Source organism: Kwoniella shivajii, chromosome 1 (assembly GCF_035658355.1).
Source record: "Kwoniella shivajii chromosome 1, complete sequence".
Lineage (NCBI taxonomy): Eukaryota > Fungi > Basidiomycota > Tremellomycetes > Tremellales > Cryptococcaceae > Kwoniella > Kwoniella shivajii.
The window spans coordinates 39,834-53,537 of NC_085908.1; the positions used below are offsets into that span (position 1 = coordinate 39,834).

At 46.0% G+C, this 13,704-nt stretch overlaps 6 protein-coding genes across 6 annotated transcripts; 1 reads left to right on the plus strand and 5 right to left on the minus strand.

The window, feature by feature from the left end:
- Window positions 1-144: 144 nt before the first annotated feature.
- On the minus strand, window positions 145-1,413 carry IL334_000014 (uncharacterized protein; the record flags this gene model as incomplete). Its single annotated transcript, XM_062931800.1, has 5 exons — window positions 145-272; window positions 337-627; window positions 686-841; window positions 903-1,056; window positions 1,123-1,413. 5 exons carry the CDS (start codon window positions 1,411-1,413, stop codon window positions 145-147), a joined length of 1,020 nt encoding a protein of 339 aa, XP_062787851.1.
- A 1,242-nt stretch (window positions 1,414-2,655) lies between these two features.
- On the minus strand, window positions 2,656-4,052 carry IL334_000015 (uncharacterized protein; the record flags this gene model as incomplete). Its single annotated transcript, XM_062931801.1, has 6 exons — window positions 2,656-2,825; window positions 2,884-3,107; window positions 3,164-3,233; window positions 3,287-3,576; window positions 3,650-3,684; window positions 3,759-4,052. 6 exons carry the CDS (start codon window positions 4,050-4,052, stop codon window positions 2,656-2,658), a joined length of 1,083 nt encoding a protein of 360 aa, XP_062787852.1.
- A 517-nt stretch (window positions 4,053-4,569) lies between these two features.
- On the minus strand, window positions 4,570-5,957 carry IL334_000016 (uncharacterized protein; the record flags this gene model as incomplete). Its single annotated transcript, XM_062931802.1, has 7 exons — window positions 4,570-4,700; window positions 4,758-4,987; window positions 5,044-5,113; window positions 5,164-5,334; window positions 5,403-5,515; window positions 5,573-5,607; window positions 5,673-5,957. 7 exons carry the CDS (start codon window positions 5,955-5,957, stop codon window positions 4,570-4,572), a joined length of 1,035 nt encoding a protein of 344 aa, XP_062787853.1.
- Window positions 5,958-6,745: 788 nt separating this feature from the next.
- IL334_000017 (uncharacterized protein) lies at window positions 6,746-8,129 on the minus strand (the record flags this gene model as incomplete). Its single annotated transcript, XM_062931803.1, has 4 exons — window positions 6,746-7,124; window positions 7,183-7,690; window positions 7,747-7,998; window positions 8,051-8,129. 4 exons carry the CDS (start codon window positions 8,127-8,129, stop codon window positions 6,746-6,748), a joined length of 1,218 nt encoding a protein of 405 aa, XP_062787854.1.
- A 653-nt stretch (window positions 8,130-8,782) lies between these two features.
- IL334_000018 (uncharacterized protein) lies at window positions 8,783-11,945 on the minus strand (the record flags this gene model as incomplete). The annotated part of the gene is made up of 12 exons (XM_062931804.1): window positions 8,783-8,898; window positions 8,975-9,052; window positions 9,102-9,185; window positions 9,238-9,412; window positions 9,496-10,548; window positions 10,611-10,997; window positions 11,061-11,179; window positions 11,232-11,388; window positions 11,449-11,547; window positions 11,603-11,684; window positions 11,747-11,840; window positions 11,894-11,945. The coding sequence occupies 12 exons, from the start codon at window positions 11,943-11,945 to the stop codon at window positions 8,783-8,785; spliced, it is 2,496 nt and encodes an 831-aa protein (XP_062787855.1).
- Window positions 11,946-12,283: 338 nt separating this feature from the next.
- Window positions 12,284-13,306, plus strand: IL334_000019 (5-formyltetrahydrofolate cyclo-ligase; the record flags this gene model as incomplete). Its single annotated transcript, XM_062931805.1, has 6 exons — window positions 12,284-12,380; window positions 12,447-12,575; window positions 12,646-12,843; window positions 12,892-12,965; window positions 13,027-13,099; window positions 13,158-13,306. 6 exons carry the CDS (start codon window positions 12,284-12,286, stop codon window positions 13,304-13,306), a joined length of 720 nt encoding a protein of 239 aa, XP_062787856.1.
- Between the last annotated feature and the right edge of the window lie 398 nt (window positions 13,307-13,704).

The window sequence follows — 13,704 nt, forward strand, 5'->3', positions numbered from 1 at the left end:
ATATATGACTTATTATAATTATATACATTGTACAGTTATTGGAGATCCCAAATATCACGAAATTATTTTAATATGAAATTGTCCGTGAAAAAGTCCTTGATTGTCCTTGTACTATACAAGACTATTTGTTATCCACTGTGAAGTTTAGTACTTGATTGTGAAGATTTGTTGAGTGTTATCTTCAAAGCATTCCCAAGTTTGGAGTCGCTCTTCGATGTCATAAGGAGATTGAGCTGTCTTTCCAGAGTTCAAGACAACGTCAAGACAGATATCTGTGAGCGTGACGATCGACATCAGCTGCTGCTTTTCCGCTTGAAATTGTTCAATTTCACTCACTGCCTCCGTTGTCAACCTTCAATTTGTTACCCGCGTAATCCCACGATTGAGTCGTGGAGTTTTTGTTACAATCATCAATGAAAACAGCTTGGCCATTGCTGGGGTTAGAGTTGAGGCACTTGTTGGGGAACGCCTTGAGAGCTACTAATCCCTTTTGACCACCTGTAACTGAAAAGAGTTGGTATTTAGAGGTCTCAGAGTCATTGGCAGCACAGTAGGCAATGTTCACTTGAGTTCCCGTGTCGACTTTGCCGGAATCGACAGTGACACAGAGATCCTCTCGGCCGTTGGCTAATTTGCGTTGTTAAGTTAGGAACAAATCTAGAATGACAGTGTAGGCAATACTCACGATGAAGTCGGTGAGACCCATCAGCAGGGTCAGCGTAGACGTCCTTGACTGGGATGGTAGGAGCTGGGGTTGGCGTAGGAGTAGGAGCGGGTGTTGATCCACCACCGTTGGCATTGGGGTCCAAGTTATTGCCATTGTCGTCAATAATGTTCCAAACTATAGGAAAGTTCAACAATCAGCTTTGGGGTTGTCGACACCTGGGATGCAGGATACTCACTTTGGTTTGTGTTACCGGTGGTACACTTCCAGGTCTGAGTACCTTCGTTGTCATCACCTTGATCAAGACATTGATCACCACCGGTAATTGCGATTCGATTGTCACCGGTCAAGAACCAAGTCTGCTGGAAGAGAGTGGGGTACGAAGTCCAGAGCTATAGGCATATACACAGTCAACATTCACTATACCGTGTGATGACACCAAGAAGGATTGAACTCACCTTGACAATCTCATTGTTGTCTCGTCCTGTTCCGGCATCGAGTGCGAATCCAGTCTCGTGGATAACGCTACCAGAACCGGGATTGATAATCCATTTCTGAGCATAAGCACAATCGACGGTTTGGACACGGACACCGTCTGCACGAGCATCACCGGGGACGGACAGACACTGGCCGTTTCGGTTTGATTTGATTCGAACGCCGTTGTATCGCCTATTGAGACTTTTGTCTACTGGCGAAGCTGTGGCAAGTGCCAAGAAGGGAAGAAGAGCTACGAGGGAAGAGAAGTGCATGTTGTTTTGATCGAAAGTAAAATGAGAGTGGGGGTTAGTTGGCAATGATTCGAAGTTTGGTAGCTATAGACTTATACTGGTTGTTTATTGAAGGTACAAAGTTGATTGATGAGAGGAGAATAGAGAAATTAGCATGCTAAAAGAGCTCTTTATATACCTTTGCTTAAGGATGGCTTGGGTTTACTTCGGCCGGTCCGAACAACAGTCAACAAGGTAAACTTACTATAACGAGGTAAACAATGGTCACCTGATGCTTGGTCTAGTCATATATACGGAAACCCTTCTTGGTTAGATATCGTTATTGTAACGCTCTTCCGGAGAGGTATGTCAGTGTCAGTACTCAATGAAGGTTTCGTGGACGGATGTCAGTTGTAGACGACCTAGGTTCGAAAAGCTAGGCATGTCATTTTCTCGGTCTTTTACCGCGTCGGACAGGCTGTTTCAAGCATGGGGGAGCCGAAATAGGCATAACCAGTGACGTCGGTTGAGTAAAACATGATCCGCGGACCAAGCGGACTGACTGGGGATGAGAGGAATCTGACCACGAATGTGTTTGTATCGAGCACGACAAACAATCGAACCGATACTTTTGATGTCCCTCGTTCACGGAATGTTTGATAGTTGAAATAGCCCTTCAGTCTAACCTCGTTCGTCGATCCTCTTTCTCTTGTTTACCTTTTTACACTCGAATCAGGGCGGTGGGGATTTAGCGGAGGCGGGGTGTTTCTGCGGGGTATCTCAATCTGCCGTAAAGATATAGAAAGACAAGCAACAACAGCATGGGACAATGGGAAGACAACAAAGTTTGAGCGTTGAGGACCTGGTTCCTGGAGAATACTTGGCATTGATATAAACAAACAAAAGGTTTGAGTGAAATAGCATCGGATGGCGCTGCGAGACATGGATATCCACACGAAATCATTAAGCCACTCGGACGGTCACCGGATAAAGAAAAGAATCTCGATTTGATCTGATAAGTGCGATTCATGATCGCCGAAATTGGACCTGCGGATGGTTAAGGCAAAGTCATCTGACATACCCCAAGCCCGAATTTAACTTGAGCTCAAGAAAAGATGCCAGCACACAGCTAGCTACTATGCACCCAGAAACAGGAAAACGCCTTCCATCCCACGTGATATGCATAAGAAACCCTTCTGGAGACCTGAAAAATCAGTGGGACACATACATGAAATGGTATACATTCATCATCGAATCATTATGGGTGTTTTGGAACGTCGATATTTAATCACAATCATCGGTGGGGTGGTCACCTGTCACCGAAAATATCTGCTGATGACTTCCTTCAACACATCCCCACATCTGCAGCCTTTCCAATCTATCATATGGTCTTTGCGGAGTTCGCGTGGAGTTGTATTCCACGTCTAGACACAATCGCCATGCTTCCTTAGGGGCTGAAGTTATTCGTAAGATATTGGATCAGATTTTCTTATACATACGATCGAAACTCACTGGGCGAGTCCAAATACAGAGTCGTACCGTCCCACAACCATTTCTGTCGAGAGTTTAGTGTGTCACATCGAGAAGTGACAAGTCGAGTCCCATTCTTTGTCGTCTGACCTGCGTTCAGACATAGGTTGGGGTGAGATTGAAGCGAAATGAGCGAGGGCACATTGAGGGTGATATTCCACAATTGGAGGGAAGCGTATGGGGAATTGTTAGCCACGCAGTAGGCACTACAACCCCACCGTTAGTGCATCTCAAGAATGGTAAATGGGAAATTCAAGCTTACATATCCACCAATTGCTGAGCCACCGCGATGCCATTGCCCAACATCACACAAAGATCCTGTCTTCCATATGCTGGTTGTAGAAGCTCTCAGCTACACTGCGTGGTCAATAAAGTTGGCACTCACGATGAATGCGACGCCCCAATTCAGCAGATGGATCAGGATATATAGTGCCCACAGGGATAGCAGGGACACTACGGGGTCTGCGGGTGTAGAAGCTATGATTCTCCATACTAAAACAACGCCCAGTACTCTCATCAGGACAGAATAGACACCTGTATAGACGATCGTGGTGTGGCTCACTTTGATTGGTATTACCAGTAGTGCATACGTAAGTTTGTGGACCATTGACTCCTTCATCAAGACATTGAGTGCCTCCGGCGATGGCGATCCGGTCATCGTTGGTGAGGTACCAGCTATTTGCGGGGGAGAGAAACGAGGTAGTCGTGAACCCAAGTTTACGATTCAGTATGAAGCATGGATACTTACGTTTGCTGAAACAAAGAAGGGTAGGATTGCCAGATCTGTAAAATTAGTGCAGAATTCAGCTACCGCCCGCATAGCATTTGGTGAACGGGATACGGAAAAGAAGACACACTTTGACTGCCAAGCTGTTGTTATCTCCCGATCCAGCATCTAACGCGAGGTCCGTTCCGCTGACAATGATGCTGCCAGCTCCGGGGTTGATATCCCATTCCACGGCGGTGTTACATTCCACAGTCGTAACCTGAACTCCATTGGTCCAAGCAAGAGGTGAGCCTTTTGGGGATAGACATAAGGACGAACGGTACGATTGAATCTTTACACTTGAATATCGTCTGTGGAAAGCCAGAGCAGTCACATTGGTGAACAAGGTGGCGAAGATTAGGTATAAAGAGAAAAAAAGTGTCATGGTGAAATCTTCCAGCTGGTTTGATGCAACTAGAGGATTGATGGTTGCTATTCAGATCAGATTCTTCGATATCGTTCTTCTGTTACTGTTTTATGGGTCATAGTCAGGATGAAGAGAAGAATCGGGAGTTGATATGTATCAAGATCTCGACGCTGTGGCCGACGTACACAAGGGTATCTGCAACGTGTACATCGTGATAGGTGGTTGATGTGATAATACGAGGACGCACATCATTCCTTCTTTCGACTACCGCTCAGGCCCACAAAGAAGGACAGTGAATCGTCATGTGCTGTACAGTGTGCACGATGAAGACTCGCTTGACAGATGCATCGCGTACCATATTATACTTATTATGAAGGAACCCCTTTCTTCCCAGATTGTCCACTAATTTGTGGTCGATCACTCGCACACTGATCAAATGTCCATTGGATTATAATCGGAAACACAGCATTGTCCATATCAATCTTTCAGTCAAAGGCTTTCCAATGGTAGCCTAGCTCTCAGGCCGCCGTTATACCTAAAGAGGGTACAAAGTGAAGATTTGCTGAGTGTTCCCCGCGAAACACTCCCATACTTGTAGATCTCCTTGGTAGTCAATTGGAGATCCGGCAGTTCGACCAGAGTTGAGTTCAAGATCAAGGCAGAGATCTGTATCGACAAGGGTTAGCTCCTGTACTGCTCGGTGATGGAAAGAACGTTTCTCACTCTTTCCATCGACTTGAATCTTATCCGCCATGTAGCTGAACTTGGTGCCAGAATTGGCGCTGCTTGAACAGTTGGAAACATAAACATGTGAACCGGAGCCTGGATTACCACCGATATCGAGGCAGAAGTTCTGATCAGAAGCGGATCGGATGTAATTTGCTGTTGATCCCGCAGCAATGTTCCACAATTGTGACTTCGAAACCGCATTATCGGTAGCATAGCAATTAGCGCTGCCGAACGGCTGTTAGCTGTACATCTCCGACTGCTTGTGTCACGAGAGACTTACATGTTGACAGAGGAACCAACAGAGATCACACCGTTTCCGGCAGTTACACATAGGTCGTTGTGGTTATTTGCTGATGTCGGAGATTAGCGTTTCTGTCAGATAACTCAAATCTCGACTCACGATGGATTCTTCGGGAAGTATTCGAAGGATCTTTGAATATTCCACCACCTCCACTGCTTTGTGAAGGGGTGGACGCGGTAGATGATGTCGCACTCGGCTGAACAGATGACGATGCAGCGGCCGGAGTGCTGCTAGGAGTAGACGTGTCGCCTCCTCCCACGACGAACCAGACTATAGATTTGGAAGCTCATTAGGTCTCTTTGTAGCAGCTTTGGTCTCATGTAGAATCACATGCTCACTCTGATTAGTGTTACCTGTTGTGCATCTCCAAGTCTGAGAACCGGTATCTCCTTCATCAAGACATTGGTCTCCACCGGTGATTGCAATCCGTTTGTCTCCGGTGAGATACCAGCTACACAAGTCCTCAATATCAACAATCGGAGAATGATACACGTATATGATTACTCACGTTTGTTGAAACAAAGTCGGGTATGACGTCCAAAGCTATGACATACAGCATTCGATCAGGTCAAGGACACAAAGATCTGAACCGAGGATTCCGTACTCACCTTCACTATTTCATTGTTGTCTCTCCCTGTCCCAGCGTCCAGAGCGAACTTGTTGTTTTCATGCAACAGAACACTCCCACTCCCTGGGTTGATGTCCCAAGTCTTGGCTTGGGCACAGGCAACTGTAGTCACCTGCATACCATCTCCAGCTGTACCAATGGGAGATAAACATTTCCTGTTTCGATAAGATTGAATCTTGACTCCGGAGTACCTCTTGGTGTGCTGAACAGGGGAAGCAGACACCCAGGGTAGAGCTAGAAGAGGAAGTAGAGCGAGAAAGTGCATGGTGAATAGTCAAGTTGTCTGATGATGCTGTTTTATGAGATGCGACGTCGTTTTGAGGATGTACGAGCGAAGTAAGCGAGAATATGTGTGGTATATTGCGCTATATATACACAAAGATTCCGCTTGTATCTCGTCACAGCCGGTACATACAGTAAATCATCCTCTCACAGTCTCATGATCAGTGCTGAAACCTGTGCATGGAAGAGACAGCCTGCTGATCAACAAGATACTCGTAAAGCTGCTTCTTTTGAGCTGCAGTTTGAGCTTGAAAACGGGCGGAGGAACAGTAACAAAAACTGGAGGATGACTGAGAAAGGTAAAGTGGCTTCGATAACATGTATCGGCCAAGGATACACCCCTGATTTGCCTATAACGGATGTCAAAAGTATATTCTGCCTTGATGACATGTAGCGGAGCTGAACTGAATAGCCAAAGTATGTTATTACTGAATAATACACCTCCAGCAAAGTTTGGAATGCTTGCGCAGAGTTGGCGGGCAAACTTTGTGGGACGGCTGTGGTCAGGTGATTTCATACTGAATCAACGAAATAATCTCCGTTCACGGGTTAATCATCTCTGCGCATTTGACAAATAATTAAGGTTATTCAAACATTACATGCCGTGCCTTAGTATTTAAGATCTGAAACCGTAAACGCTTTCTGTAACCTTATGCATCGAAACTCATGAGACCACAACAGCCTCCTTGATCATTCTCAGACATTTATTGGGGCGATTAAGTATTCACTGACAGAAAACTGTAAAGAATCCGCACGCATTTGTCTCCCTCTTTATGCCTTGGCCGCCCCGTTCTCGTATGCTTTCCAGGACTGATTTCTGAACGATCCCATCAGTCTGGTTCTATCTCTGCCGGTGCCAAATCCTTCGTCATATCTACTGAAGTCGTCCACGATGTTCGCACTGTTCTGAGATTTTGGCCATGAATGCACCAGTCCCGATAGATCGGTTCCTGTCTTATCGCAGAGTCGATCAGTCCGACTGGTCTGAGCGGTTCTGACATTGGATATTTCGGATTGGCTTCTCATTGCGGATGCTATCGCAGTTGTTATTGCTGATACTGATGCTCGAGACATTTGAAAGTTGATACTCAATGACACGATCGAATCAGTAGATTCTGAGGACACGTCTTTTGCGAAATGTGTTCGCCGGCTGCAAATGACGATTTCGTGGTCAATAATATCGGGATACGTGAAGATAGGCTGCTTACCTAGCAATGGGTGTTGAATATGGCCGAGAATTTATGGTGGAAGGGATAGGATTCTTCAATATCGACTTCGGAGTTTGGGATACGGATGTATAGGTTGAGTGAGGCTTATGGTCGTGGTTAAAGCTAAGGTCTCCCCAAGTCTTTTCATTCACCCTCGGAATCGGGTTGGAAGTAAACCTTCCTCCTGTAGATGAAAAGACGCGGGGTCTTCTCCTGTTTGTATTAGTGCTGAGCTTAGTCATACGCTTGGACCGATATCTACTCGATCCCCAAGTTCTGGATCGCCTAGATATCCTGTTAGTTGGAGGACTGTTAAGGGCTGTAACTTGATCAAGCATTTCTCGCAAGTTTTGGTTGGAACGAACTCGACATTTCTCCCCTGTGGAATCCGATGACGCTGATAACGAGCTCCATGCTGTTTGACTTTCGTACTCAGGAGGAGTCAAGTGGCCTAGAGAGGAGGAAGACGAATTTGAGTCGTCACTAAAGGGATCACTTGCTCTGTGACCTAAATTCTCTTGTCAGGCATTTCACAGAAAGTTGTGCAATCAAGATACGACTCACTGTTCACGGACTCGAACCGATTATTGATCGCTGTGTCCTTTGGCATCGCCCGTCCGCACTGTTGAAGATTGAGAGGAGATAAAGACATGGAGCTTTGGTTTGAGTAACCGCCTAACGCAGAAAATTGGAAGCTACTAGAACGCTTGCCATCAAGAGAGTCCATACTGGAGATTGAAGATCCTTCAGAGTCAATAGAACTGTCGGACTCGGAACTAGATTGTTGAGATCCGGTACGCCCGTTTGATGTTACGACTATCTCAGATGTTATCAATTTGGTTGCACAGGTCGATAGACAGTGACTCACAGTTGACAGCGCTCTGACCGTGCTGACGGATTGAGTTCAAGAATCTAGTAGCTCCTAGACTGGTAGCGGTAGTCGACATGATTGTTCGTGACTATAAGTCGTTCGGCTGCGAACAGAGTTTTATTTGACTCTTTGCTGGGGTCGAAGGTGGTTATGAATGGTGATAGCTTGAATACAATTGGACAAGATGATGATGGGACGATGTTTTGTTCATTTAGCATTACACCCCTGGCCTCCGGAGAACCATTTATATACGGTAATATGAAAATAACGATGGCTCTGCGCGCTCACATCCCCAAACCTGTCTGATAGGCTTGATTCAGAGAGTCACCTTTGTCAAAATCGGCAATACCTTTGTCACGGCTTCCCCGGAAAGCAAGTCATTCACAGTCTCGACAGTGAGGGGACTTAAGTCCTTTTTGTCCTTTACACAGAGCAGAATCAAAGGATTGTGTACCTTGTATAGCTTGATAATATGTGAGAGAAAGTGCTAGCAAGAGATCAGAATGTTATGAAATGGGCAATTTGTTTCATGAAGAGAAGATAACAAATCTTTTGAATGGAATCAGTGTTTTGCTAATGCCTTCCGATGAAACGACAATCTGGCAAAGGTTTCGGGCTTTTTAAACGTCCCCTTGCTTAGAGAGACGTTACTGAAAGGTGTGTAGGGTTGATGCATGGTGTATATATGTGATACTGCTCGTTTAGTCCCCGGTTATTCACATTACCTGCTTATTCTGCACCTTGCAGCTTACCAACTACACTGCCAACTTTAGTCAAAACTTCCTCCCATTCCCTATCCCTATCCGACAACCAAGTGATCGCTCCTCCGGCTCCAATGCTTAGTTCTAAAGTGGGGTTCGGTCAGCCCTGATCCGTTTCTATTATCTTAATTACCCTGTAATGGGAAGGTATGACACTTACGATCACCTTCAGATACAATAGTTCGAATGACGACGCTAAGATCTGATACCCCATCGATCGAGAAATAACCCAGAGCACCTGTTTGCAAAGTGAGTGGAACACATATATGATACGTAAGAGGACTTACCAGAGTATATTCCTCTTCTTTTTTCGCCCTCGAAGTCGTCGAGCATCTGTACAGACCTCAATTTGGGTGCCCCAGTCATCGACCCTTTGTAAGGACAGCGTCAGCGACAATCCGTTTTCATCAACGGGAGACTCACCAGGAGGGAAGCAACGCCTGACACACTCAACGCTACCTACGTTTTCTGCTAATGTGCCTTGCACTGTTGTGACGAGGTTATGTACACCGTACGATTCCAAGGCGATGAGTCTGGGAACAGAAACAGTCGACGGTGTACAGCATGATAGGAGATCTGACCGAATGAGGTCGACAATCTAGTTCGAGTAATTATTAAGCAAGCCACGTAGCAAAGACTGCAAGGGGTGTTTATGACCAAGGGATAAACTACACCACTCACCATCAGATTCTCTGCCCTTTCCTTCTGATCTGTGCGGAGTTCTTCTCCTATCTTCTGGTCAACCCTTCTGGCTTCTTCTACGCAAGCTGTGCTCCCCTTATCTGTTCCTCTACATCCTGTAGTAGGAGTGCAAGCGCAGTGTCCAGGCTTTATCCTGGCCCTGGTTCCTTTGATAGGCATCATTTCCACTCTTCTGCTTTTATCGATTTTCAAGAACCTTTCTGGACTCGAAGAGAGGATAGACAGCCCTCGACCTCGTGGCGTATTGATAGTAGGGAAATGCAGATAAGTTGAGTAATATGCCGGGTTGAAAGTCCTCAAGCGAAGATAAAGTGAATATGGGTCCAGCTGTGATGATGATGCTTGAAATCGAGTTGTGAGAGTGAGCTCATATGATTCACCTTGTCGAATAGCTTCTCGGCACGCATCAATGCGCTCTCGGTAATCCGACCCCGTTGCATTCGGACGAAAAGCAGGAAAAGTTGAGGCAGGATCGATTGATGCCTGAGCCGGGTCATTGATATTTTGCTCGATCTCCGCAACGTAATCTTCCCATTCTTCCCTAGTTGCTCCAAATGAGATATCTTGTGATCTCAGCCAATCGATCATTGAGACATCTTCGATTTCCCCATCAATGTCCTCATTCACGGGATTGGTATCCCCTCGAATAATTCCACGCGCAATCCATTCTCCTTCGCTGGTTCTCTCCGTCAATCGGTCCACCCATCCCCAGCAAGCATCCACTTCTTCACCTTCACCTGCAGCGTACTCTGAACGCGGAGGCCGCTTGTAACCTTGCAGTGACTCCGCTTTCATCTCATATCCGAAAAATCCGACCCAACCTCCTCTCCAACCCGATCCCGCTGATAATTGAAGAAGTGCTGTGAGGGCTTGTGACCCTGCCGAAAACCAGTCCCAGAATGTGGTTGAATCAGACAAGACGAGCTCGGCAACAGGCAGGGATGACCTGTGAAGAGATATAGTTCTGGTCGATAGGCAGTAAGTCACAAGAAACGACGGAGTAGCTAGTGATGCTGTCGTCAGTCTAGTTGGCTATTTGACGTGTCAGCTTACTATGGTCGCCCTGACTCTCGACAAAGTAAGCTTTTACGAACAGTTTGCCCATCCAACCAGATTTGTCCAATTGCTTTTTCCTTTCCCTTCCTAGATCTTGTTTCGTCCTTCGATAGGCTCTCAAAAACATCTTGCGTTCTTAAGTGCTTGCCCATATCCCCAAGCCTTCTTTCTACCAATCTCATTGCACGATTGCGTATCCCAAGTCGAGAAGGCGCTCGGGAATGTGAAGGTGTGATCGGTGGAGTGGGCAGCGCTGAAGATAGTCGGGATGATGGACGAGATCGAGATGCAGCAGATACCCGGTACGCGCATGATGCGATGATGTGGGGCGGAAGAGGTGGGAAAGACGAAGGGGAAGAATGGTGACTATTGACATTCGCAAGGAACGATTGTAACAGCGTAGATCCTCGAGTAGACGATATAGACTGTAATATATGATCAGTTGTAGGTATTCATGATAGTAGGATAGTAAAAACTGAAGGATGTACCTCTGGGTGATATTGCACACCCCATATTGGAAATTCCTTGTGCCTCAGTCCTTGTATTGTAGAAGGTCGATCGGGCGAAGGAACTGACCACGCGGTGACTTCGAGCTCTTGAGGAATAGCTACGAGAACTATGAGCTTTATGATACCTACAAAGAGGATATCCAAACTTACTAACTGGATCTACCGTCAGACTGTTGTATACGACCACCTCGAAAACGTCTTTTTCTCCTGCTGACGCCCAGAACGGTGAATCGAACAATCCTATTGGAGGGAAAACCGGAACAATAGGGACGACATGACCATGAGTGATCCGGGGGGTGTTTAAGATCTGAGATTCATCAATCCCAAGTCTCAAAATGCCGTTGAATAGCGGGGCTGCAAGACTTACTTTTGCGCCGAAAGCTGCTCCGATCGCTTGATGTCCTAGACATACACCCAGGATGGGTAAGGGGTGAGTCCGAAGCAAGTCAAGAGCGAAACCAATATCCTGAAGGAATCTGTGAGCTCACACAGATGTATTGACAGGATTAAGTTAAACGTACAGAGGGGTTATCTGGTCTACCGGGACCGGGAGACAGTATCACGCAATCTATGTTAGGTAAAACTTGATCCTTGAATTCTGACCTATGGATATCAAGATGAATGAAAGTTGCAATACAGCAATGACGCAGTGGAATGACACCTACCATGTGTACCTATCTGCTTTCACAACTACGACTTTGTTTAGTACCTCCGCATCGCCGTATAGTTTGGTGAAAAGACAAAGCAGGTTATTTGTGTCTATAACTCAAGTCAGATATACGTCGGGACACTGAGAGGGCACTAGATCTCACATGAGTCATAGTAATCCAAAATCAACGTTCTGGGCAGCATTGGAGGCTGCATCCCAGATAACTCGCGCTCAAGTGCATGTGAGACCTGACCACTGGTGGGAAGTCGTCTGAATACTGAAGGAAAATCAAAAAAGTTGAAAAGGTAGATTCTGGATCGACAGAGTGTAGATGAGATGAAAAGGGGAGAAAGGTGAAACTTAATTGAGTACACCAGATTAGATTACAATCATCATGAGACATTCATCACCTTATTGTACTCTTATCGCATTCGCAGATGACACACACATTATATACAGAACGGCTCGCGACGGGGCTCAAACTCAAGCAGCTGGAGCAAGAATCGGTTGTCGAATGTCCTCTCACATCGGATCTAACACATCTTCGTCCGACATGTCAACTTCAGTGGCATTTGCCCTCAAATGTACCTTGAGAAAGTCCATGTTGAAAACACTCAGGGGGATGGCTGATAGCGAGGTGGAGAAGCAATGTGGGTAGATCCATAGAGAAACGGTCTACAACACACAAGGATCTCACTGATTCTCTCACTGTACAGCACAAGCAGTTTTCGAGACTCTTCTAGAACAGCCTTTCTTCCGAGAAGCGAAATCAGTGGGATGTTATCTGAGTATGAAACATGGAGAATTACGAACTGGTGGAATAGTCAATCATCTACTGTCTCGAGGTAAGTGCCCTTCTGTGTCCGCAACCAAAGACGTCACCAATATTGATTAAAGTGGATTAATAATCATTAGGATCAACACTTTATACTCCCTTCATTTCCTTACCCACCTCTCACAGTCCGGAGGCTCAACCCTCTTCTGCCTCTCAAGGCATGAAGATGCTCAAGTTATACTCGACTGATGACCTCGACAGATGTCCCCTTGATAAATGGGGTATATTGGATCCGGGAGAAACCAGGCGAGACGTTGAAGGTACCGACAGAGAAGACGGTTCGTTAGCATCCCGCAAATATCGCTTTAAAGCTAATGTCAACACAGTTATGAACCCTTCATCCCAGCCTCTCGACTTGATACTGATACCGGGAGTCGCATTCGATGATGAGTGCAATAGGGTAGGTTCGATGATTTTACATCAACCATGATTCATTGATCCTGATGCTTAGATACCACTAGCTTGGAAGGGGTAAAGCCTACTATGATCGATTTCTGCTGGACTACACGTCTAGCCGTCCATCTCCACTGCTAGGTTAGTTCGTCTTCAACGATCAGCGAATGAATGGTCAAATGTTAACGTGTATTCGTAGTCGCCTTGGCTTTATCACCTCAGATACTAGATAAAGGGGAAAGCGTGCCAACCACAGAACATGATTTCAGACTAGACGGAGTCATCTCTCCCGACGGACTTGTTTGGAGAAACAGGGAAGACCAGCACATTCGAGAAAATAACTCGTAATGCTCCTTGTCGTTACTGGGACACGAGGGGTGCCGGAGACAGGCGAAGGTAAAATACAGACGAAGCCGGCTGAAGGCAGAACTGCACGTTTATTGTTTACTATGGCTATGACAGAGCAATAGTGTGACGCAGGTGAGTCGTTTCACATCTGACGTCATCTATAAGCATAACTATACACGTCGGACCTCCCTTCTCCCTTGTGATGGAATCTGGGTTGTTTGCACTCTTTGCCTTAATCCGTATCCAATGTGTATTGTATACGCTGACATTAGTACCGTGAAAGGAGAAACTCGCTCGAACGTTCTGACCCGACGAATCCTTTGACCATTCTCGCCCTTGCGCCATTTATCCTATATCTTTAGAAATCATCAGCATGATATATATATATTTCTGACTGC